Source organism: Vombatus ursinus, unplaced genomic scaffold, assembly GCF_900497805.2.
Source record: "Vombatus ursinus unplaced genomic scaffold, bare-nosed wombat genome assembly UNPS02014777.1, whole genome shotgun sequence".
NCBI classification, from domain to species: Eukaryota; Metazoa; Chordata; class Mammalia; order Diprotodontia; family Vombatidae; genus Vombatus; species Vombatus ursinus.
Window position 1 is genome coordinate 2,506,248 of NW_020954555.1, and position 22,868 is coordinate 2,529,115.

At 53.4% G+C, this 22,868-nt stretch overlaps 2 protein-coding genes across 6 annotated transcripts in view; both read left to right on the plus strand.

Annotated features, from left to right (window-relative positions):
* The window catches only part of TMEM222 (transmembrane protein 222), an 11,315-nt gene extending 7,026 nt beyond the window's left edge, over positions 1-4,289 (plus strand). Inside the window, exons 4-7 of one of the 2 annotated variants that reach the window (XM_027864926.1) lie at positions 880-976; positions 1,069-1,199; positions 1,446-1,457; positions 2,973-4,289. In XM_027864926.1, the coding sequence (XP_027720727.1) occupies positions 880-976; positions 1,069-1,199; positions 1,446-1,457; positions 2,973-3,060 (328 nt within the window). In that variant the 3' untranslated portion in view covers positions 3,061-4,289. The remainder of the gene's footprint in view (positions 1-879; positions 977-1,068; positions 1,200-1,445; positions 1,458-2,972) is intronic. The other variant, XM_027864927.1, reaches the window with a different exon arrangement.
* A 4,737-nt stretch (positions 4,290-9,026) lies between these two features.
* On the plus strand, positions 9,027-22,648 carry SYTL1 (synaptotagmin like 1). Of its 4 annotated transcripts, none has more exons than XM_027864875.1 (15): positions 9,045-9,478; positions 11,904-12,153; positions 14,770-14,918; positions 15,306-15,360; positions 15,462-15,513; positions 15,907-15,982; positions 18,279-18,499; positions 18,825-18,956; positions 19,272-19,438; positions 19,533-19,635; positions 19,967-20,125; positions 21,384-21,462; positions 21,604-21,703; positions 21,830-22,035; positions 22,432-22,648. In XM_027864875.1, the coding sequence occupies exons 2-15, from the start codon at positions 12,026-12,028 to the stop codon at positions 22,569-22,571; spliced, it is 1,767 nt and encodes a 588-aa protein (XP_027720676.1). In that variant the 5' UTR covers positions 9,045-9,478; positions 11,904-12,025; the 3' UTR covers positions 22,572-22,648. The 4 variants fall into 4 exon arrangements, with proteins under 4 accessions (XP_027720679.1, XP_027720676.1, XP_027720678.1 ...); XM_027864876.1 differs by having other exon boundaries at positions 9,048-9,478; positions 15,931-15,982; XM_027864878.1 differs by lacking the exon at positions 22,432-22,648 and having other exon boundaries at positions 9,027-9,478; positions 21,350-21,462; positions 21,830-21,940.
* Positions 22,649-22,868: the final 220 nt, after the last annotated feature.

Sequence of the window (22,868 nt, forward strand, 5' to 3'; positions counted from 1 at the left end):
CCCCCCCCCCCCCCCCCCGCCCCAAGCAGTGGGTCGAGTCTGTAGCAGCAGCAGCAGCAGCCTCCATTCCCCACCTGCAGCCATGCTAGAGGCCTCCCCTGGAGCTCTGCTGTTTCTCTGGTCCCTGGGTTAACTTTCACTTCCCTTATTCATCAGGGGAAGTGCTCTTTCTACCCATGGCTTTACTAAGCTTGAGAGGAAGGAACTCCATGGAAATAGCTAGAAGTGGGCAGGCAAGGCGAGCAGGTCAGTGAGGGCTGTGCTCTCAGAGCTCCCGGGAGGAGTCTGGAATCTGTAGCAAAGAGGATCTGTCCAGAGGTGACAAAACCAGCTTCAGTGCCCGTGCGGGGTTTGCATTAGTGTTCTCAGTTCTCCATAGCTGACCTCCCTTACGGTAGATTCCATGGAACGTGCCATCCCGAGGTACGCTATTTACAAATAAGGTCCTGTCCCCAACAGTGGGAGCCATAGGATTATGTCATGCTCTTCAGTGCTAGGGCCCAGTGTGGCTTACCTGCCCCCAAGTGAAGCTGACCTGGCTTTGGAAAGGGATCAGGCTGGACTATGGACTTAGAATGGAGGTTCTAGGGTTCCTTGGGAGAGAATTAGTGTAGCAGCCCAGTCCAGGGAGTATGTGTCCCCCACCCAGCTGTAGTCACTAAAGGGTGGGCAGGGGCCTTAGTCCGCCACCTCCTTTGGGCCAGAGTCATGGCATTGGGCCTGTCCTGATTCACACTGGCCTTTGGAGGGGCAGGTGAGGCAGGGATGCTCTTCTCTCAAAAACCCAATCCCAGGTGCAAGCCCTGAGCTGGGCAGAGTGGAGAAGAGATAAAATCAGCCTTTGAGACACTGGGGCCCCATGGCTCCTTCTCCCCTCAGGTACTGGAAGTTGGACCCCTCCAAAGTACACGCCAGCCGGCCGAACGCCTGGGATACTGCGGTCCACGAGGCATCCGAGGAATATAAACATCGCATGGTAGGTGGGGCGGGAGGGGAGCGGTGGCAGCTTGGACTCCCTATGCATCCGCAAGGCTGGCACCTAATGCCTGCTGTCCCTCATTCCTGCAGCATAACCTCTGCTGTGATAATTGCCACTCCCATGTGGCCCTGGCCCTGAATCTGATGCGTTACAACAACAGCTCCCACTGGAACATGGTGAAGGTCTGCTTCTTTTGCCTGATTTACGGGAAGTATGTCAGGTGAGTTTGGGCCAGGCACTCTCGGGGTGTACCTGTGGGCAGAGCCTCTGCCCGAGCCTCCAGGGCAGAAGGCCTCTCAGCTATGGGATAGGGTGTGGGAAGGCTCTGTAAATTCTGGTTGTGCCTGAGCTGTTGGTAAACAATTAGTATGATTAGAATTAGCTGAGTGACCTTGGGAAATCACTTCCCCTTTGTGTCCTTGTTCATAAAGAAAGGGCAGTGAGACTTCTGTTTCTGTCTTCTCAGGGCTGTGTCAAGGAAAGTGCCATGATGAAGACATATACTTTCCCTCTGATGACACCAGGGGTTGCTGGCCTTACCTGAGAGGGCAGTGACCGCCCCTGGGCTCCCTCAGTGACCATTAGACACGTCATACAGGAATGGATCTGAGCTCTGCCAGCCTTACCACCTTGGCAGGGCAAGCAGGGACAAGGCGGTGCAGTGGAAAGTTGATCCCATCTGGAATTCCAAGAGCCGAATGTGAACCCTGCCTCTGCCCTCACGAGTTTGGTGTGACCCTGGACAAGGGAATTGTTAGCTCTTGAGGATTTCCAAGCCCCCAGAAGCGCTCCTAAGATGCAGCATCACCCAAGGCAACAGAGAAGGGGCTTTATTTGGCTGTCTGGGAGCTAGAGCTCAGACAGGTCTTCAGAAATCTGGCAAATGTTGTCTTTGATTCCATTGCAGCTGGTGCACAGGAGGTGGTTAATGTGTGAAGCGAGTTGTGCAGATGTGTTCCTGATAGTGAGAGCTCATGTTTGTTCAGCACTTCACAGCCCTCAAGTATGAGGATATGGAGGGTCGGAGAGAGGAAGGGCCTCGTCCAGGGTCTTGGAATTCCAGATGGGATCAACTTTCCACTGCACCGCCTTGTCCCTGCTTGCCCTGCCAAGGTGGTAAGGCTGGCAGAGCTTAGATCCATTCCTGTATGACGTGTCTAATGGTCACTGAGGGAGCGCAGGGGTTGGGGGGGGCGGCGGTCACTGCCCTCTCAGGTAAGGCCAGCATCCCCTGGTGTCATCAGAAGGAGAGTACTGGGCAGGAGGGGGTGGGGCTCACTCATGAATGTCAGCCAGTGGCATCTACAAGCCTTGTGCTAGGCCCTGAGGGTGATACTCAGGAAACCTAGCTCCCTGGCTCCCTAGCTCCCAATCCAGCCAAGCCAGCCTCTGAGCTGAGGAAAGGAAGCGTGTCTTGTGTACCAGAGTGTGCTTGAGCGTGCATACACTTTTATGTGCACACACTCGCCCTTGCTTACTGTATATACCTGTCTGTTGGGGTGTGTGCTTCCTTGTGTCTTTATTGGAGACCCTTCTTAGAGTCTCCAGTTCCAACAGCAGGAGGCCCAAAGGCCCAGAGAGGGTAACTGTGCCTGCCTAGCTCACACATCGAGGCCTCGGCCGAACCAGAACCTGGACCCTAGTAGGCACCTAAGAACTTTTTGTTGGATTGCCCCCGTAACAGCTCAGAACTTGGGTGCACACTGGTTCTTCCCTGTGGAAGCTAAACCCCAGTGCAATGTGCAGACACTGGCTAGGCTGGTGTCTGGGACAGGTGTGAGCTATGTGAGTGGTGGGGGGTGGGTCAGGGAGGGTGTTGAATTCCACAGGTCTCCTTTGTCTCACTTCCCCTACTGTGACCAGCCTTCTTCCTTCATCACAAGTCTAAAAGGGCTAGACAGAACCCCGAGATCAAACCGATTTGGGGCCTGCTTCAGCCTGTCTTTATTATCCCGATCCATCATTCTTTTTCCCTTCTCTGTCTCTACTACAGTGTTGGGGCATTTGTGAAGACCTGGCTTCCCTTTGTCCTCCTCTTGGGCATCATCATCACTACTGCCTTTGTCTTCAACCTGCGGTGATGGCTGCACCCTAAACCTGGCTCCAGTTGGAAGGAAACTGGGCCTGACATACACACACACACTCCCTGCCCCACCCTCCCAGAGCTGGCTGCTGGGCCTAGACTCCTACCTCCTTTGGTTGCAGATACCACTCCCTCCCCAAAGTACCGGAGCCTGCCTGGGAACTTGGAGCCACGGTTCTTAGCAGCCCAAACTCAAGAGACTGAGATGACCACCCCGGAAGGGGCCAGTTACTCTTAGTTCTGTTTTAGTCAGCCAGGGCCCTTCTTCTTCTCCCCACTCCCCAGGATGGAGCAGCTGACCTCTTCTCACTTTGTGGGATCTTTCAGGATGCTGTCAGGGAAGGGGGCTGGTTCTCCTCCCAAGGCCAGAATCCTTCCCTCCCCTTCCTGATCTTTCCCACTGAGCCTGACACAGCCTGCCTGTGCCCCACCACAGGCTTTCCAGGCCTTTCCTTCTCATCCCTGTCTCCCCCATCCCCTCCACATAGCTCCAGATCTCTGTCTCAGGGGAGGGGCAGAAGGGCCACCTAGCTAAGGCCCAGTGTTCGCCAAGATGGCCCACCAAAGGCAGTAGGGCAGGGCCTGGCTTTGGGAATGAGGGGCCCTGGTTTGCCCTCACCGCCACCCACCCTCTAACCTCTGGTTCCCCTTCTCTGCCAGGAGCAGGTAATAAACTGTGTATAATTGGAAGGGTTGGGCTAATGACTGCCATGAGAGCCAAGAGGTGGAGGGGCAGGTGCCCTGCTTCCACCCCCTCCTAAGAGGCATGGCCCTTCTGCTCAGGTCCCTTCACTTGCTCAGGGCCTTGCCCTCTCGCTTAAGATAGAGGATGGTTGGCTGCCCCTACTTCTCCCCTGTTTTACCATGGAAGGAGACAAATGCTAACAATTCCTGGCCCAAGCAGGAGGCCCTACTTCTGCAGGCTAATATTTCCTCCCTGTAATCCTGGTGTGAACTAGGGGACAGAACTACAGTGGGAAATCCAAAGGGCTATGTGTCACTGTGCCCAGTGCCACACTGACCAGTCCTTGTAAGCCTCTCCTGGAAGGGCATGCCCTCGGGATATTTCCTCACTGTGGCACCTCTCTGTTTAGTCACCCCTTCTCACTTAATGTTAGGTGATTGGGGCCTGGCCCCTCCATCCCTTTGCCAAGCAGATCTAGCCTACTGTGACCTACCCCTCTGAAGGGCAGCTGAGTGCAGGGCCAATAAAGAGGCTTGACTCTAGTCTGTGCCCAGTCCTTTTCCCTTGTTTGATTCTGAGTCCTACAACCCATCTCCCTCTAAAGATCCTCAAGGGCCTGAGCCCTTTTCTCCTAGGCTTGGAGCCAGAGGCCTGGCCCGCCAGAGCCCTGGCCCACCAGAGCAGTCTCCTCGTTTTCCAGGAAGGGTGAGGCTTGCAAAGGAATCCCTTGGGGTACCTTGCAGTCATTTTTTTTAAGGCAATTGGGGTTAAGTGACTTGCCCAGGGTCACACAGCTAGTAAGTGTCAAGTGTTTGGTCTGAGGCTGGATTTGAACTCAGGTCCTTCTGACTTCAGGGCCGGTGTTCTATCCACTGCACCACCTAGCTGCCCCTGGTCATTCTTAAAAACAGAGGATGCCCCTGGCCCCCATATTCTCCTAGCTCTAGCCCTGCCTGGGGGGGCTGAAGTCACAGTCTGGGAGAGGGGAAGGGGTTAGCTCCTCCTTACCTGGTCACATGTGCAGGGGAGAGGGCAGGACTTTAAAGACCTGGTCCTTGTGTTTTCTAGAAGATAACAGGATCTGAATTGTCTTCTCTGTAACATCTCCAGGGGGTCGTCTAGCGTCTGCCTGAATGCTGCCACTGGCAGGGAGTTCACTGCCTCCTGAGACTGGGCCTTCCAATTTGTGCCTCTTCGTGAGGCACAAGGCCAGATAGCACGGTGGCTGGAGAGCCAGCCTGAGTCAGGAGCAATGATTCTAGTTACATATCTGGTTCAGGACTGAGCATTCTACCGCAGGACATACCCTTAAGGATTCGGTCAACTAAAAGATCTGTGGGATAATTGGGCCCTAGGAAGACTACAGAAACCAGTTTCCTGCTCCCTGGGGGCTTACAGCCTAGTTTGGGCCAACAGGCCCCAAGGAAGTACATAATGAAGTGCCAGATTAATGTCTACATACAGTCCTTGCCTGTAGGCATTCAGGAGAAGGACGTGATCATCTGGGAAAGCTGTGGAGTAGATACCTCGAGGACAGGAAGGAAGGCTGTGATCTAGCCTAGTAGATGTGAAGGGTAGGACATTTGAGATCCCAGTGAGAGCAAAATGTGGGAGGCAAGAGAATGTAAACCATACTCTCCTTAGAGGACATGGCAAAGCTGGTTTGACTGGAGCAGAGGCCAGAAAAGAAGGTCAAAGCCAGCGATGAGCCTGACTTTAAATTGTCAGCCTAGTTGAAAGTGTAATGCTCTTACCTGGATGACCTTGAGTAAATCCCTTCATTTCTGTCTGCCACAGTTCCCTCATCGGTAACATGGAGGGATGGGACCATGTGACCTTTTAGGTCTCTTCCAGTAATAAGTTCTAAGAATCTTTTTATGAGCTGCCTTATGAGGCAGTAAGCTCCCCGTCACTGGAAATATTTGAGCAGAAACGAGATGCCTTAGTCCTAGGGTGGTTGTCAAGAGGCTTCGTTCGTGTGTGTGTGTGTGTGTGTGTGTGTTTGTGTGTGTGTGTGTGTGTGTGTGTGTGTGTGTTCTGTCTGTCTCTGTCTGCTAGTGGTCTGGGTCCCTTTTGTCCCTAAAAATTTTCTGGCTAACTTTTAGGTCACGGGGAGCCATTGACAAGGAAGTGACAGATTATCCCTGTGTTTAAAAAGGATTAGTTAGCTTTCCAGTGTGTACAGGAGGGATTGAAGGAGAGACTGAAGGCAGGGAGAAAGGGTGAGGAAGCTGTTGCAATAGTCCAGATGAGGGAGGGAACCACAGGGACGCAGTGAAGCACAGGATGGAATGTTAGGCAGGACGTGAACAAGTTTAAGCATGTTGGAAGGAGGGCGACCAGACTGGTGAACAAGGACTGAAGACAAGCCCAGGAGACAGGAGTGATCAAAGGCCCTTGGGATGGTTAGCCTAGAGAAGACATGATATATTGAGGGATGTGATCCCTGCCTTAAACTAGGATTGTCCCAGGGTAGAAGGAGCAGGTTAATTCTGTTTGTCCTGGGAGGAGAACCAGGGGTAAAGTTAAAGAGAAGTAAGTGAGGGTTCAATATAAGGAAAAAACTTCTAACAATTTTGTTGTTCAGGCGTTTTTCAGTCATGTCTGACTCTGTGACCCCATTTGGGGTTTTCTTCGCAAAGATACCAGAATGGTTTGCCATTTCCTTCACCTCATATTACAGATGAGACAAACTCAGGCAAACAAGGTTAAGTGACTTGCCCGGGATCAAACAGCTAGTAAGTGTCAGAGTCAGAATTTGAACTCAGGAAGAGGAGTTTTCCTAACTCCAGGACATGGCACTCTTATCTACTCCACCACCCACCTGCCCCTTCTTAACAATAAGAGCTGTCCAAAAGCTGTAGTGAGTTCCCCATCACTGGAGGTCTTCAAGGGGAGGTTTAATGACCACTTGTTGATATCCTAGTTCCTGCTCATGTATAGGTCAAACTAGATGACCTCCATAGTCCCTTCTACCCCAATATTCTGTGAGTCAGGAAAAGGAAGGAGCAGAGGTTGAGCTCTGTTTTAGGTGTGTTGAGTTAGAGGTCAAAGTGATGTCTGTCCACTTGTGCCAAGCTGGGCAAGAAGTAAATTGGAAACAGGAATAGCCAATATTGAGGTCATAGACGTCTTTGGGACAGAGTCTGGGTGGGGAGATGAGGGAAAGGGTGTACCCCAAGAAGAAACTGGGCGCAATCCATGGGAGTCCAGGGTGGACTGGGTGGATGGGAGGAAGCCATTAACTCTGCCCCTTCAGGAAGGTTTTTTGAAGAGGTGAGTTGTGTTGTTTGTTTTAAGAGGTGTGGGCTTTTTTTCAAGTGCTCCAAAAGCAACAATCTAGGGTTCTAAGTGTTTTTCTTAGATAACTAGCCTGTGCTGGGATAAGGGAAAAAAGTGGAGAAGGCCCCCTTCCACTGACCAGGATCTCCAGGCTTTATCCAAGGGCCTTCGTGGGAGCAGAGGAGTGAGGTTTTAAGCGGTGGGCAGGGGAGACCAGGAGCCCTCCTCGTGGGCACAAGGAGACAGGGACGGTTGGGTATTCTCTCCACAGCGTTTGGGGGTTTCCTGGTGGTGAAAAGGCGTCTGCTTGGCGGGCTGCCGAGACACCGGAGACCTTGAGGTAGAAAGGCTCATTAGGTCCATCCCTCTTTACACGTGGAGGGGACTGAGGTGTCTGAAGGCTAGGTGATGTAGAAGGGATGCCGAGGACTCTGGAATTTAGAGATAAATGGGGCCATCTGATCCAAACCCCTGATTTTGCAAGTGAGGAAACAGGCCCAGAGAGAGGAGGTAACTCCTCTAAGGCTACACAGGAAGCAGAATGGGATTTGAACTCAGGTCCTCTGACTTGGATCACAGAATTTCACAGGGTTGTGAAGCCATTTCAAAAGCCATCTATTCCAACCCAATTCTTTTTTCTGCCTTCCGCCTGATGAGTGACCGCCCAGCCCCTGCTTGACTAGAAGGACCTGAATTTAGGAATGTCTTCAAGGACCAAGCTCCTTCAGTTGACTCTATGTATTTTTCAAATCCACGAAACGAAGGAGATAGGGATAGGGTGGAAGTATTTATTTCAAAGTAAAGTGATAATAGAATCTTTGCTTCAGTTGACTAGTCCTTCAACTATTAAAGATCTCCACGGAGAGAAAACTCATCACGCCTAAGTTTTCCTTTACCCTCATCCCACTGCCCTGTGAGAGGGAAATGACGTCCATCGGGCCCCTCCAGAAGGAAGCAGATCCTGTCAGGTGGTGAGGAGAGGTCTAGCTACCCTGTGCTCACTGCCATAAGAGGCTATGGGGGGTGGGGACAGTGCCAGTCAAGGCTGGTCCCAGAGAAACTGGGCAGCTTTGGGGCAGCCTCTTGTGGCGATGGTGGGAACTGCAGATAGAGGCGGCACAGTAAGATCGTCGGTTTTTAAATTGAACAGTGTCTTAGAGGTCATTTGCTCTGATCCCTCAGTTTTCAAATGAGGAAACTGAAGCCTAGAGGAAAATAATGATTTTTTCAATGTCCTGCAGACAGTAACGGAGCCAGGACTAGACCCCCAAGTCCCATTGCTCCAAATTTTTGTTTTTTTTGTGGTCTCCCTCACACTTGTTCAGTTGTTTGAGTCATATCCGACTCTTCTGTGACCCCATTTGGGCTTTTCTTGGCAAAGATACATTTCTTTGTCCAGCCCATTCTACATATGGGGAAACTGAGTCCACCAGGGTGAAGTGACTTGCCCAGGGTCACACAACTAGTAGTGTCTGAAGCCAGATTCTCACTCAGGAAGATGAGTCTTCCTGCCTCCAGGCCCAGGGCTCTATCCACTGCACCACCATCTTCATCCTTTAAGGGTTTTCCCTACCACGTGGAGTCTCCATCCTACCTTGAAACACCACTTCTTGTGAGAAGCCATCTCTGGGTGCCCCAGGGGTGAGCTTCTGAGGTCAGTTGAGCCTCTCCAGGGGAGTTCCAGCCACTAGGTGCCTACCTTTTTGGATAAATCTTTTTTTTCTTTTTCTTTTCTTTTTTTGGGGGGGGGCTAGGCATGGGGTTAAGTGACTTGCCCAAGGTCACACAGCTATTGTTATGTCTGAGGTCAGATTTGAACTCAGGTCCTCCTGAATCCAGGGCCAGTGCTCTATCCACTGCGCCACCTAGCTGCCCAATAAATAATTTTTTTAAGGAGATAGGGGAATTTGGAGGGGAGGGGGAAAAGGGAGCTGCCTTGCTTCATGTTCTGTCCTCTTCCCCAATCACTGGGGAGGCATATCTGGAGGAAGGGAATAATCATTTCAAAGGGGATACAAATGCTTAACCAAGTTTCAGACTTTCCTTGCAGTGGAGCAGGCAGGGCAAAGCTAGGTCTGCCCATTTCACTGCTGAAGTCACTGAGGCCCAGAACAATAAAGCAAATTCTTCAAAGCCACGAAGTAAGTCTGAGGGAGGGCTGGAGCTAGGAACTGTGTGTCTGGGTTTGGGGCCCCAGAGCTTGATGCCTCACTTGGCCAGACAGCAGAGGTCTCTCTGGGGAGCAGGGAGTCCAGGCTGGGCAGAGAGAGGCTCCAGGCCCGGTTTTGCAGCAAACTCTGTAGGTGTTTCCTCCTCCCCAGGTTGAGTCAGCTTTAGAACTCAGTCGCCCCTTCTTATTCTCGGATCTGGCTGCCCTGCCTGCCTGGCCAACACAACAGAGGAATTGGGGTCACCTCAGCACAGAGCTCCCCATCCTGGATCCTGACAGGTAATGCCCCCTCAGGGGCAGTAGGGCCCTCTGACAGAGGGACTGTGCTCCTCTCTGGGCAGGGAACAGGTGGGCACTATCTTCCGTGGCCACCCTAGGCCTTCCACAAACTTTGGGGTACCCCTTCTGTCCCTCCCCCCAAAACTACCAGAGAGATCCACCTTAGTGGGGGGACGGAGTGCATATCTGGGAACCAAGACTGATGACCAGACAGACAGATGTGTCTAGAACTTCTGCCCTAGATATTTTGCGGAAGAGTGGGGATGCCTGGGTTTGTTTGGTATTTCACCCTCTCTGAAGAGGGGCCAGAGGAGAGGGAGCTGGGGATGGGAAACTTGCTCCCTTTTCCTGTGGCCATGGCACCAGGCAGGCTTGGGGTCACAGATACCCCCCCCAACACACACACATACACACAGGTGGCACCAATGCTCCCCTGGCTGGTAGTATGTCCTAGCCCATATGACCCAAGGGTGTGCCACAAACAAAGGTATACAATACAGCCCAGCTCCCAGCAATACACTGAGATACACAGCCGACTTTCCACAGGAGTCCAGATCCCGTAATACATACCAGGTATGTGGATCACACTAAAATAGACAGGTACACAGCATACCACACTCAGGAGTCCATGGAGATCTTGGGGAGACACAGAGGACCCAGATAACAGACACAGGCATAGACATACAGGTACACAAGCACCTGAAGGGGAAAAAGTAGACACAAGCAACCCAGTCATAGAACAAACAGTACAATCCATTATGCATGCAGTCCAGAGACAGCCGGGCCCAGAGGCCTTTCCTGAGCTTCCTAGTCTGCCTAGTTCCATGGCATTCGACCTTGCAGCCGCCTCTCCCCTGAGTCCTCACCCCTGGGGCCTAACTCCAATGTGTCGGTCTGTTTGTCTGTCTGACCCAGGGGATGGTAAACAGCACCTGAGCTTGTTGGAGCTGCCTGTCTGGACTTCCTAGGTGTTCTTACCCCAGATCTCTTGGAGCATTTGAGCATCCCCCATCCCTCCCGCCACCCCTATTTGCAAAAGAAACTGCTCTCTTCTTTTTAAAGAAATTCTTTCATCTTCTCCTTAAGTTACTGCTTCCCCCAATCTCACCCCCCAGCCATGCTCTGGAGAGAAAGGAATCAAGGGTTTTGGTGGGTCTGAGCTAGATCCCTGTTCTTAGCAAGGAGATGGGGGTGAGGTTCCCTCCCTAGAAGAGATAGCAAGGGGGAGGGAGCCCAGGGCCTGTATGTTGGGTGCTGACTCAGGATGGGAGTGGCATAGGTAGGTGAGGACGCAGCACAAGAGCTGCATGCTGTCTCTGGCGCACCCCGGAGCCCCCAGTGCAGGGAAGGGAAGGCCAGGAAGCCTTGGGAGGGTTTTGTGGATCCTGAGACCAGCTCTGGCAGAGCAGCCAACACCTCTGTCTATCCTCCCTACCTGGCCTGGGGCTCATTCCTCCGCCTCCCCAGTCACTGAACAAATGTTTTCCTCTTGGATGGGGGTGATGCCTTCATGCCCTATGCCTAAGGAAGCTGTGAAAGACCTAGCATGCTTTCCTCCCTGGGGAGCACCCCCACACACACACCCTCTGAATGAGGTCACAGGACAGTGTGCTGCCTGGCACCAAGAGCTGCCATGAATGGCCCCTGGGGCCCTGCCAGGCACAGATGGGCTCCAGACACATCCCCGAAGCCAGGGGCCCAGGACGGGGCAGGAGAGTAGGTGGGGAATCCTGAGCATCACTATCAGGGGAGCTTGCTGGAGTGAGTTCTAGTCTAGGGCTGGAGGTGAAGGTAGAAGGTAGGGAGTGGGTGTAGAAGAAGGTTGGGGAGGAAGTTGGGGGAGGTTGCCTCATACAGGAAGGCAGAGGCCAGAGCCTTCCAGGGTGGGGGCAGAGCGGATGTGGGGAAGTGAGTTTATCTGTGGGCCTAGGCATATGTGTATGTAACCTATGGCTAGTAGGGTGTGTGTATGTGGGTCTGCTGCATGCATGCTTGCCACTGTATGAACCAGCCGTGTCCACGTGCCCAGTGTATGCATATATGTACCCCTGGGGACACCTCCACATACCTATGCTTTTGTCTGAGTGGGCATTTGCCCTCCTGTCCATGTGCTCACATATGCTTGCCTGTACTTTGGGCACATGTATGCACATGTGCAATGTGTACTTGTCTGGACTCTGATCTTCGAGCCTTAGGCTTGCTCAGTCTATACTGATCCTACCCCTGCTGGCATCCACTGGACTGACCCCCTCTGCTGTCCTTCTCAGCCCCACTCCAACAGAGGCAGAGACTCAGGGCCATGTCAAGCCCAGGGGACAGGGAGTTGTGAGGGCAAGTGACTCAGGGAGAGGCTCAGGTCTGAGTCGGGGAATGGGTAATGCTTGCTGCTGGGCCCAGTGGCCTGATCTTCAGGCAATTTCCTTAGGGAAAAGCTGCCCACAGGCAGCCTGCACATCGCTACCAACTGATGTCAGTGAGTGTGCCTGCAACGTCAGAAGGATCCCTCTCCCACTGCTGGTTCTGGGGGCTGCTCAGCCCTGCCATCCCATGGCGTATGAAGTGGAGGGAGATGCATTGCTGGATCTCAGCTTCCTTACCGAGGAGGAGCAGGAGGCCATCACCAGTGTCCTGAGCAGGGATGCCCGTCTGCGCCAACTGGAGGAGGGAAGGGTCAGGTGAGAGTGGGAGCAGGGAATGGGGAGGGTGGGGAGCAGAGGTGGATGGGAGAGAATCATAGCTTCTGAGAACATCAGAACTGCGAGTGACCTTAGAGCACCAGATGTTAGACCAGTAAGGGCACTTAGAACATAGAATGTGGGCCTAGAAAAAACCTTAGAACACAGAATGTCAGAGCTGGGAAGGACCTTAGAACATGGAATGTCAGAGCTGGGAGGGGCCTTAGAACATGGAATGTCAGAGCTGGGAGGGGCCTTAGAACCTAGAAGCTTAGAAAATACAGTGGCAAAGCGTCTCAGAAATCATAGTATACCTAGATTTCAGTAAAATATTTGAGAGCATCTGTTACTTTATCCTGTGGACACGATGGAGAGATGTGAGCTCAATAATCACTCAGTTATGGGGATTTGGGATTCAACGAATGACCCAAATAGTAGTCAGTGCATTGATGTCAACTTGGAGAAAAATCTGTAGAGGAGTGCCCCCAGGGATCTGTCCTTGGCTGTCCAGGGCTGTTCAACATTCTTATCAATGGGGGCAGCGAGATGGCGCAGTGGATAGAGCACCGGCCCTGGAATCAGAAGGACCTGAGTTCAAATCTGGCCTCAGACCAAACACTTGACACGTACTAGCTGTGTGACCCTAGGCAAGTCACTTAACCCCAATTGCCTTAACAAAACAAAACAAAAAAAATTCTTATCAATGATTTGGTTGAAGTCATAATGGAATTGTTGTCAAATGGGTGAATGATGTGAAGCTGGGAGAGACGGGTAACATGTTAGATGGCAAAGTCAGGGTACCGAAAGGACCCAACAGGCTGCAACAATGGCCCCAGTCTAATAATGTGAAATTTAATAAGGATAAATACAAAGTCCTGCTCAGGTTCAAACCATCAACCCCATAAGCACAGGATGGGAAAGATATACCAAGAGATTAGGTCCTATGGAAAGAAAGAGAGCCAGGGGTTTTAGTGGACCACAAGCACAACAGTGTGGCATGGCAGAGAATAATGGCTGATTCTATGCTGTATTCAGAAAGGCTGATTTGGCCCTGGTCTGATGACATGTGGAGTACTGGGTCTATTTCTGGGTGCTATGTTTGAGGAGGAACTTAACAAGCTAGAACTTGCCCAGGAGAGGATGATTAGGATCAAGGGGACTGAAGGACCTGGAGAAGAGGTGACTGAGGAGGGGGAGGGGAGAGGGAGCATGACAGGCTGTCATGTAGATAAGAGACGGATCCTGGGTTTGGGATTTCCTTGTTATAGGGAACTCTCAGATGAGGAAACATCCGACACTAGTAAGCCAGTCAACAAGCATTTATTAAGGGCCTACTATGCGGCGGCAATCGTGCTAAGCACTGGGGAATATAAATAGCAAGTCCCCAATCTAATTGGGGAATATAACATGCAAATCACTGTGCAAACACAGGATTTGTGCAGGATAAATTGGAGATCATTCAACAGAAGGAAGCCACTAACTTTTAGGAGAATCAGGTTTGGTCTTGTAGAACGTAGGATTTTTTGCTGGAACTTGAAGGAAGGAAGCCAGGGAGGCAAAGATGTGGAGGTAGAGAGTTCCAGGCATAAGGAACAGCCAGAAAAAAATGCCCAGAGGTGGGAGCTGGAATGTCTTATGTGAGAACCAGCCAGGAGGCCAGTGTCACTGGATCAGAGAGTTTATATCAGGGAGTAAGGTCTAAGAAGACTGGAAAAGTAGGAGGGGATTCGGTTAGGAAGGGCTTTAAAGGCCATAAAATGGGGATAATAATAGCACCTATCACCCAGGGGTACTGTGAGGACCAAATGAGAAAATAACTGTAGAGTGCTTAGCACAGTGCCTGGTGCATAATAGGTGCTAAATACAGGTTAGTAGTTGTTCTCATTGTTATTATCATACAGAAGTTTTTCTGTTATGTTGTATTTGATCCTAGAGGCAATGGGATCCACTGTTGTTTATAGTATAGAGAGGTGACATGGTCAGATGTGAACTTTAGGAAGATCAGTTTGGTGAGTGAGTAGAAAGGGGAGACGATGCATGGGACCAATGCAAGCAGTTTTTTTTTTCTCCCCATTTTGAGTTTTAAATAGCACCAAGAGGTAAAAATGATTTTCCCAAGCCCCCAAGCCAGGAGTGCAATTAGGACTTGCACTCAGGTTTTCCTGTTTTTACAGCCAGCACTCTAACCCCTATTCCAACCAGCTTCTCATGTGTCATGTAGAATAGGGGTTAAGCTTGTTCCGTTGAAGTCCAAAGGGGAGAGCTTGGAGCAGTGGGTACAAGCTGCAGGGGCACATCTCGGCTGCTGTGGGAGCTGTCCAAGGTGGTGCAGGCTGGCTTCGTGGGGTCTTCAAGCAGAGAGAGGCACAGTGATCCTTTGTTGATGTGGGTTGTAAATGGCTGCTGAGGTCCCCTCCAGCTCTAAGGTTCTGTAATTCTGTGAGCATCTAGCTACTGAGAATAACTGAGGAAAGACGACGTGGGAAAGGGGAGAGGAGGATAGGGGTGAAGGGGACCAGGGGGGATGCAGCTGGGTAGGGAGAGTTGCCAAGCCCAAGGCATTAAAGAATCTAGCAGGGACAGCAACAATTAATGGCCACATTGTCATCTCCTCAGCAAGCTTCGAGCATCACTGGTGGACCCTGGGCAGCTAAAGACCCTGACAGGCGACTGGTTCAGAGATGCCCGCTCCCAGCGGCACCGCCATGCCCGCCTGGGCTCTGACCTTGTTCGAGCCTCCATCCGCAGGAAGAAGAGGTCCAGGGGTGAGGAGCCACTGCTCCAGGGACCAAAGGCCCCTAGGAGTTTCCGTTTGGAGCTCCCCCTCCCCCGTCTGTGAACAGTGCCAGGCAGGAAGTAGGCATTTGGGTCCCCAGCTTGTGGGCCTTGGTGCCCCTGCCATGTGTCCCTAATTAGCCTGGCACACATCTCCTACCCTTCCCTGGTCCTCCTTGTGACATCGTGAAATCAGCTTCCTGGGCATTGTGTCATCCACCCACATTGTCCCTGTGGTCTCCCACCCATTTCTTCCTTGACCTAGACATAAGGGGCAGAATGTGTCTGCTGAGAGGACTGGAACATTGTACCTAGCTCACCCAATGGGTGCAAGGACACTGGGGGTAGGGAACACTGAGACCATTACTTTGGTACAGGTGAGCCAGAGCTGGGGAGTGAAGGAGAGCCTGAGGAGGAAGAGGTGGGCTCCAGGTAAGAGGGGAAGGGAGCCTAGGGGATGTCAGCTGGGGCACCAATGGGACTGAGAGCCCCAGAAGACCAGAGTCCTTTCCCTGATATCCTTTTCCCTGCAGTCTCAGGCTCTCCTTGGAGGTGCCCACCCCAGAGAGGGGCAGTGAAGCCCAGGTGAGTGGGGAGGTGGGGAGGTGGGGAGAACCCCTGGGGATGTAGCTGTGATGAATGGAGCACAGTTTATCAACTGAGTAAGGCAGGAGGTAAACTGCCTGGGGATAGGGTTGGACTTTTGTGGGACTGGAGCCCAGGAGGGCTGAGTCTATAAGGCCCTGAGTCAGGTTCCCAGCCACCTCCTCCCACAAGCTTTAGATCAGCCCTGGGCCTGAGGGGGAGTCAAGCAAGCTGTTCAGTGAGAGTAGGAAGAGGCAGCTCTGGGACAGGCTAAGCTGGTCCCACAGCTCAGGGTTCTCAGTCCCACCCTCAGGCTCAGGACCTGGTCCCCAAAGTTTGACCTCTGACCTCCCATTCTTCACTCTCTCCTCCTCACCCCTACCACCCTCCCAGCCTTCTTCTTCTCTGTCCCTCCAGGCTCCAGCCCCAGCCCCAACTGAGGAAAAGCCAGGCTCTCAGGCCCAGGCAGGTGAGCAGCCTTGTGTGTGTGTGTAGGGGGGTGCAGTGCAGAGAAAGAGAATACTGGGGGAAGTAGGCACTGGTACTAGGAAAAACAAATGAAAAATCCAGGCAGCTTGGCTGGAGGGAAGAGATCTGAACTGGAAGTCAGGAGACTGCATTCTAATGCTAGTTCTGCCACTAATGCTGTGTGACCTTGGGTAAGTCACCTTTCATGAACTCATTGTCAGAGCTGGGAGGGCCCTTAGAACACAGAATGTCAACTGCTCTGTTGCCAGGCACTGTGCTAAACATTTTCCCCCAAGTATTATTTCATTTGATCCGCACAACCCTGGAAGGTAGGTGCCATTTTGCAGATGAGTGAGGCAAAAAGAAGTTAGACAACTTACCCAGGGTCTGGGGCTGGATTTGAACTCAGACCTTCCTGAATTTTAGGCCCAGCACTCTATCCACTGCACCAGTAGCTACCTCAACAAAGGAAGTAGTGTACCCAAGGCAATGGAAAGAGGTCAGAGCTAAAGCTTGGGTCTGGCCAAGCCAGAGCTCCTGTTCTTCACCACTTAAAAACCTGTTCTCTTCCTCAGTATAATGAGAGGTGGGGACAAGGGCATCAGTTAGCTGGTCTTTGTTGTTCCATGGACCACTCTGGTGGCTTGGTGAAATTGCTGGGTCCCTTTTCAGATTAAATTTTTAAATGCATAAAATAAAATAAGAAGGATTGCAAAGGAAACCAGTTATGTAAACATTATTTAAATTATTATTAAAATAGTTATCAAAATATTTTTAAAAATAACAGACCTTCCCCACACCTCTGGACCTTTGGGTTTGTGGGCCTCAGAACCCTTGGACTAGATGGATTAAGGCTTTTCCCAGCTCTTTTTTGTTGTTATTGTTCTGAGGTAACTTCCAGGTAGGACAACCTGTGTTCTAACCTTCTGTATGTTAGAGTCTCTGACAGTTAATCAGTTAACATTTATTGGGTTCCATCTGGGTGCAGAATACCCTGCTGGGGAGAGATATAAAATTCAGATATGATTTTGTCCTCTACCCTCAAGGAATTCGCAATCTATCAAAGAGATAAGACACCAACACAGATAGTTGTACTACACAATATTAAGTGATTCCAGGCTTGAAACTAAGAGGCAGCATGATATGATACTGGAGGTGGAGTTAGGAAGATATGGGCCCAAATCATGCCTTTGTCAAATATTAGTGGTGTGACCATAGAAGGAAGGAAAAAAGCGTTTATTAAGTGCTTATGCACCAGGTACTTTACAAATATTATCTTATGTGATCCTCATGACAACCCTGGGAGGTAGGTGTTATTACCCCCATTTTACAGTTGAGGAAACCTAGGCAGAGGTTAAAGGTTCAAGGTCACACAGCTAGTGTCTCACACAGGTTGGGTCTGTGATCACATTTGAACTCAGGTCTTCTTGACTTTGATGCCCGCTATGACTGTGGGTTTGTCATGTTGCTCTGAACTGGTTCCCTATCTGGTTCCCAGGCATGATGCTTTTGTTAATACCTGAGAGGGTTGTTGTGAAACTCAGAGGAGATAATGGGAAGTGCTTTACAAACCTTAGCTCCACGTCTGCCATTATGTAACATTTCTAACACCCCATGGTCTAAAGCCTTCCATCTCTGACATTCCATGTTCTGAAGTCTCTTCCAGCTCTGACAGTTTGTGTTCTAAGGGCCCTTCCAACTCTGAAATTCCATGTTTTGAAGGTTCTCCCATTTTGGACATTCTTTGTTCTATGAGCTGTTCTGGCTCTAATGCTGTCTTCTAAGGTCTCTCCCCAGGTCTGACAGTCCATGTTCAAAGGTCTCTCCCCACTTTGGATATTTTATGTTCTAAGGCTCCTTCCAGTTCTAAAATTTTCTGAGCTAATAATATCTCCTGACACCACCACCCCACCCCACCCTCGTGGGTGTGAGTTTATGAAATCCTTTCCCAACTTGAGATTGTCGTAGATGTGCAAACACTATGTAATTTCCCTGGGATAAATCGCCATGTGTGTGAAGAGTTGGTCAGTCAACAAGCATTTATTAAGGGCCTACTATGTGCTAAATGCTAGGGATACAAAAAGGGCAAAAAAACTTTCCAGATGAGACCCAAAACGGATGACCCACTCCTGCCCGCACTTGCTCAGCCTTTGCCCAAGGTTTTTTGTTTATTTTTTGAGGAGGGAGGGCTCTCTTTCAGCTTTGAGGGTGTCCAGGCTGGGACAGTTACTTGCCCTGATTTGGAGGGATAAGAGGTGGTGGTGTTCCACATCCTGCACTTTTCCTTGTCGCTCCAGGTACTGATCCCAGCTCCGGCGTAGAGGGCTGGGAGAAGGAGGAGGTGGTGGTGGAAGAGGAGAAACAGGAAAAGAAGAAGGAGGAGGAGGAGGCTAGAGCCAGAAAGGTCCAGGAACCGGAGCCGGAGCCGGAGCCGGAGCTGGGGCCAGAGCTTGAGCTGGAGGGAAAGGGGAAAAGGAACGGGAAGAAGGAGGAGGAGCCCAACTCTCCCCTGGTCCAGGTAGGCAGGACTGACTCTCGGAGCTTTCCCAGCAGGCTGCTCCCAAAATGTGGAGCGGAGGCCACGGCCTGGAGCACCTCTTTCCCCCACTCCCCACCTTCTCTTGCCTCAGAGCTCGGGGCTCTCAGAGGCCCCAGGGAGGGAGGTCCGTGCACCCGGGACCCCCGAGTTGGGCCTCCTCAAGTAAGGGGCCAGGGAACTTAGGGAGGAAATGGGGGATGGGGGCTTCTCCGGGAGGGATTTGGAGAGGGGCCGTCGGCAGCCTAGTTAGTCCGGAGATGGCTCCCCTGCCCCCTCACTATTCTCTCCCCCTCCTCCTCCTCAGAGTGAGCCGGGTCTCCAAAGCCTGGAGAACGGGGAGGAGGAGCCCTTAGGTTCCCCGGGACGGGGCTCCGCTCCCCCCATCAACCGCATGCTAAGTAGTAGCTCCTCAGTGTCCAGCCTCAGCTCCTCCACGGTAAGGGGCGGGGATGGGGGTCCTGTACCTTGGGGAGGGGCATGGGGGTTGCCCAGACCCTGGCTTGCTCTCTATCTGACTCTGATAGGTCGCCTTTTCACTGGGCTCCCTCCCTATACCTGTACCCTAAGTGAGTCTCCTAGACTCCATGCCGCTCGGTGTAGGTTGTGCCCCTTCCCCGGCCCGTGACCTCGCTGAGCCCCCTCCCCACTCCCATGCCCTCGCGGAGCCCCCTCCCCACGCCTGTCCCTCTCTGGGCCCCCTTCCCATGCCCGTGCCCTCGCGGAGCCCCTGACCGCCCCGTCGTGCCCGCAGCTGAGCGGCAGCCAGCTGAGCCTGTACAGCGAGGGCGAGGCGGGCGCGGTGCCCGTGCGCGGTTCCATCCAGTTCTCGCTGCTGTACCAACCGGTCCCCGGGGAGCTGAGGGTGCAGGTGATTCAGTGCCAGGGGCTGGCCCCGGCCCGGAAGCGCCGCTCGGACCCGTGAGTGGGGGGCGGGGGAGGCTGGGGGAGCCTCAGACCGAACCTAGACCGGGCTCTCCTGGACCCTAACCCTGCCCCGCGCCCTCCTCCCCAGCTACGTGAAAAGCTACCTCCTCCCAGACAAGTCCCCGCAAAGCAAGCGCAAGACCGCGGTGAAGAAACGCAACCTGAACCCGGTGTTCAACGAGACCCTGCGGGTGAGGAGGGGCCGAGGGGCGCGGGGTGGGCGGGGCCGAAGAGCTGGAGCCACAAGCCGGCCCGGGAGGTGGGGGGAAGGGGCGGGGCCGGGAGTTGAGCCTGGCTGAAGGGGCGGGGGAAGTGCAACTTGTCAGGGATGGGCGTGGTCTGGAGGTGGGTCTAAGAGGGGTTGAGTCTGACCTGGGGCCGAGGAGGGAAAGGCCAGAGCTCGTTGAAGGCGGAGCCAAGGAGGGAGGGGGCGTGGCCGTGAAGGGCGTGGCTGGAAAGCCCTCCCCCCAAGTGCGGAATGCCGGCCACCTGTAACCTTAACCCCGCTTTCCCCGCTCCCAGTACTCGGTGGAGCAGTCGGAGCTTGGTGGCCGCGTGCTCCACCTTTCCGTGTGGCACCACGAGAGCCTTGGCCGAAACCTCTTCTTGGGCGAGGTCGAGGTGCCCTTGGGCACGTGGGACTGGGCTTCCCAGTCGGCCTGGCTGCCCCTGCAGCCCCGGGTAAGGAGACCCCAGAGCCCAACACCAGCCCACCGGGACCTTCTGAATAGCCCCTGCCTGACCTCCTGCCTCACACGCCGCCAGCCCCTACCGTTCCCTGCTCTCCAGCCCCGCCCCCCCAGTTTCCTTTTGTTTGGTCCCGCCCCCAGATTTAGTCTCCTCTGTAGGTCCCTCCCGCAGACTTTTGTTCCTTTTGGGTCCCCACCTCTAGGCTCCTGTCCTTGGTCATTTCCTCCCCTAAAGCCTGATCCCCTCTGCTTCCACCTCTCAGCCCCGCCCCTATGCCTACCCTTCCTGGGGCCCCGCCCCCCCATGTTGCCTCGGTCTTCATTCTGGGCAGTCCAATCCCCTGATGCTCCCTGCTCTCAAGTCCCGCCCCTTGACAAGTGTTTCTCTCAGGCCCTGCCCCTGGCCCCTCCTCCTCTCAGACCCAACTTTCTTCAAACACCGCCCCTCACCACCACGTACTCCCTTCTACGCTCCCAGCCCTGATGCACCATCATCTCTGTCCCCAAACCCTAGTGCAGCCTCCTTACCGTTCCCTCTCCCTGATGCTGCCTCTTCTCAGGCTCGAACCGCTGGGGTCCCCTTCTGCCAAGACCCACCCTTGACGCTTTCTTCTCCGAGCCCCTCCCCCTGACACTTCATACTCTCAGGTCCCACTCCCAGATGCTTCCTTCTCTCAGGTCTTGCCCCCCGGACTCCTCAGCCTCCCGTCACCACAAGTTTTGTCCTTTTTAAGTCCCTGACTTCAGTGATCTCTCCTCTCGCCCCACCCCCAGCACCATACTCTCAGATATAGCAACACCCAAGAGCCTTCAGTCCCCTGATATCCCTTTTCTTGAGCTCCACCTCTCCAAAGTTCTCTCGGTCCCGACCCCCTCCCACAAGAATTCCCCTCTAGAGCCTCAATCCTCTGAGCGCCCTTCTGTTAAGCCCCACCCTCCCAAAAGTTCTCTTTGGCCTCCAGAGAGCTCTCCTCTTGAACCCCATTCATCTAGGCGTCCTTTGGCCAAGCCCCCTCCCAAGAAACATCCTTTTGAACCCCACCTCCCCAAGCGTTCTCTTTTCTGGCCCCAGTCCCCCGAGCTCCCTCCTCTCGGACTCCAGTCCTCCAAGCTCTCTCCTTTCAGGCCCCAGACCCTGGTGGTCTCTCCTCTCAGGTCCCACCCCCTGATGTTTGCTCCTCTTGAGGCCCCCATCCCCAAAGCTTCCTTCTCTCAGGTGCCGCCCGTGCTGGCTCCTCCCTTCCCCACAGGCCCCGCCTTCCCCGGACGGGCTCCTGAGCAGGGGGCAGCTGTCTTTGGCCCTCAAGTTCATCCCAGCTGGCGTAGAAGGTGAGGGAGTCCTCTCTGGGGTCTGTCCCTTGGGAGCTCAGTGACGAAGCCTGATGGGACCCTTCCTCAAGCCCTTGGAGTGGAGAGAAAGCGCAGCTGACCATAACTAGAGCTCTGTCTCCTTCTCTCCTGGGACTGCAGGCGAGGGGCTCCCTCCCAGTGGAGAGCTGCACTTTTGGGTGAAGGATGCACAGAACCTCATCCCGTTTCGCTCGGGACCCCTGGATTGCTACATACAGTGGTGAGAGAGCACCCCCTCCCATTCACCTCCCTGCCACCCCCCTCCCACCACCTCCATCCCCTGCAGATGCCTGGTGTGGGCCACCTGCTGCCCCACCGGGCCCACTTCCCCAACCTATGCCCCTAGCTCGGTGCTGCCAGATGACAGTCGAACCAGCCGCCAAAGGACAAGAGTCGTCCGCCGCAGCTTGAGCCCGGTCTTCAACCACACTATGGTCTATGACGGCTTCGAGTCCGCTGACTTGCAGCAGGCCTGTGCGGAGCTATCCCTTTGGGACTATGGCACCCTGGGCAGTCGCCTGCTGGGGGGCACCCGTCTCAGCCTGGGCACTGGTGAGCAGGGCAGAGGGATTTCAGCTGAGGGGCACCAGAGAAGAGACTAGATGGACTTCAGGGACTGGGGGAGATGCAGTGAGGGGTGACTGTGTGGTGAGAGGGAAAGGGAAGACTTAGACATAGTGGTCCAGGGTGATCAGGGCACCGAGGATGGAGGGGAGGTGGGTGCTTGTGTGTCTGGAAGGCTGATGGTGGGTTTGGGAGAAAGTGGTCCTCATGCCCAGGTATCACTCCGGTGGTAGAGGGTGTGTGGGGAGCAGAAGGCATGAGGTGATGTCAGCTGATCCTCCCATATGGCAGAGGTGCTTAAACAATGCATATTGATTTGATGGAGCATCTTGGTTGCTGGGGAGGGCAGTGCCTGTCCATGAGATAGTACCTTCTGCCCATCAGGCAGCAGCTACGGGCTTCAGGTGCCATGGATGGACTCCACGCCTGAGGAGAAGCACCTGTGGCAGACGCTGTTGGCCCGGCCCTGCGAGTGGGTGGATGGGCTCCTGCCCCTCAGGACCAATCTTGTGCCCAGGACGTAGCTGTGCCAGCCCCTGCCAGGTGCTGGGGCAGGAGGGGAATTGGACAGGGACAATAAAGTCACTACTGCAGCCTAAAAGGCCCTGGGGTCTGCTTGGGAACCTGGAGGGTCTGGGAGGGTCAGATTCTCTCCAAGGGGAGAAGGTCCCAAGGTTGCTGCACAGCCCATCACAGACTTAGGAACAGTGAAAGTTCTGCGTCCCAGAACTCTTGGGCGGAGGCAGTGGGCAGCAGAGGAGCCACTCGGGGCTATTGTTCTCCATACTCAGACTTGGTCACTTCTGAGACGGCTAGGCATG

Bases quoted from the DNA above. Each gene is read 5' to 3' on its own strand.
- SYTL1 (XM_027864875.1), top strand. From the start codon at position 12,026: ATGGCGTATGAAGTGGAGGGAGATGCATTGCTGGATCTCAGCTTCCTT. The intron at 12,154-14,769 runs GTGAGAGTGGGA...TCATCTCCTCAG, and splicing joins CTGGAGGAGGGAAGGGTCAG to CAAGCTTCGAGCATCACTGG. The intron at 18,500-18,824 runs GTAGGCAGGACT...CCTCCTCCTCAG, and splicing joins CCAACTCTCCCCTGGTCCAG to AGTGAGCCGGGTCTCCAAAG.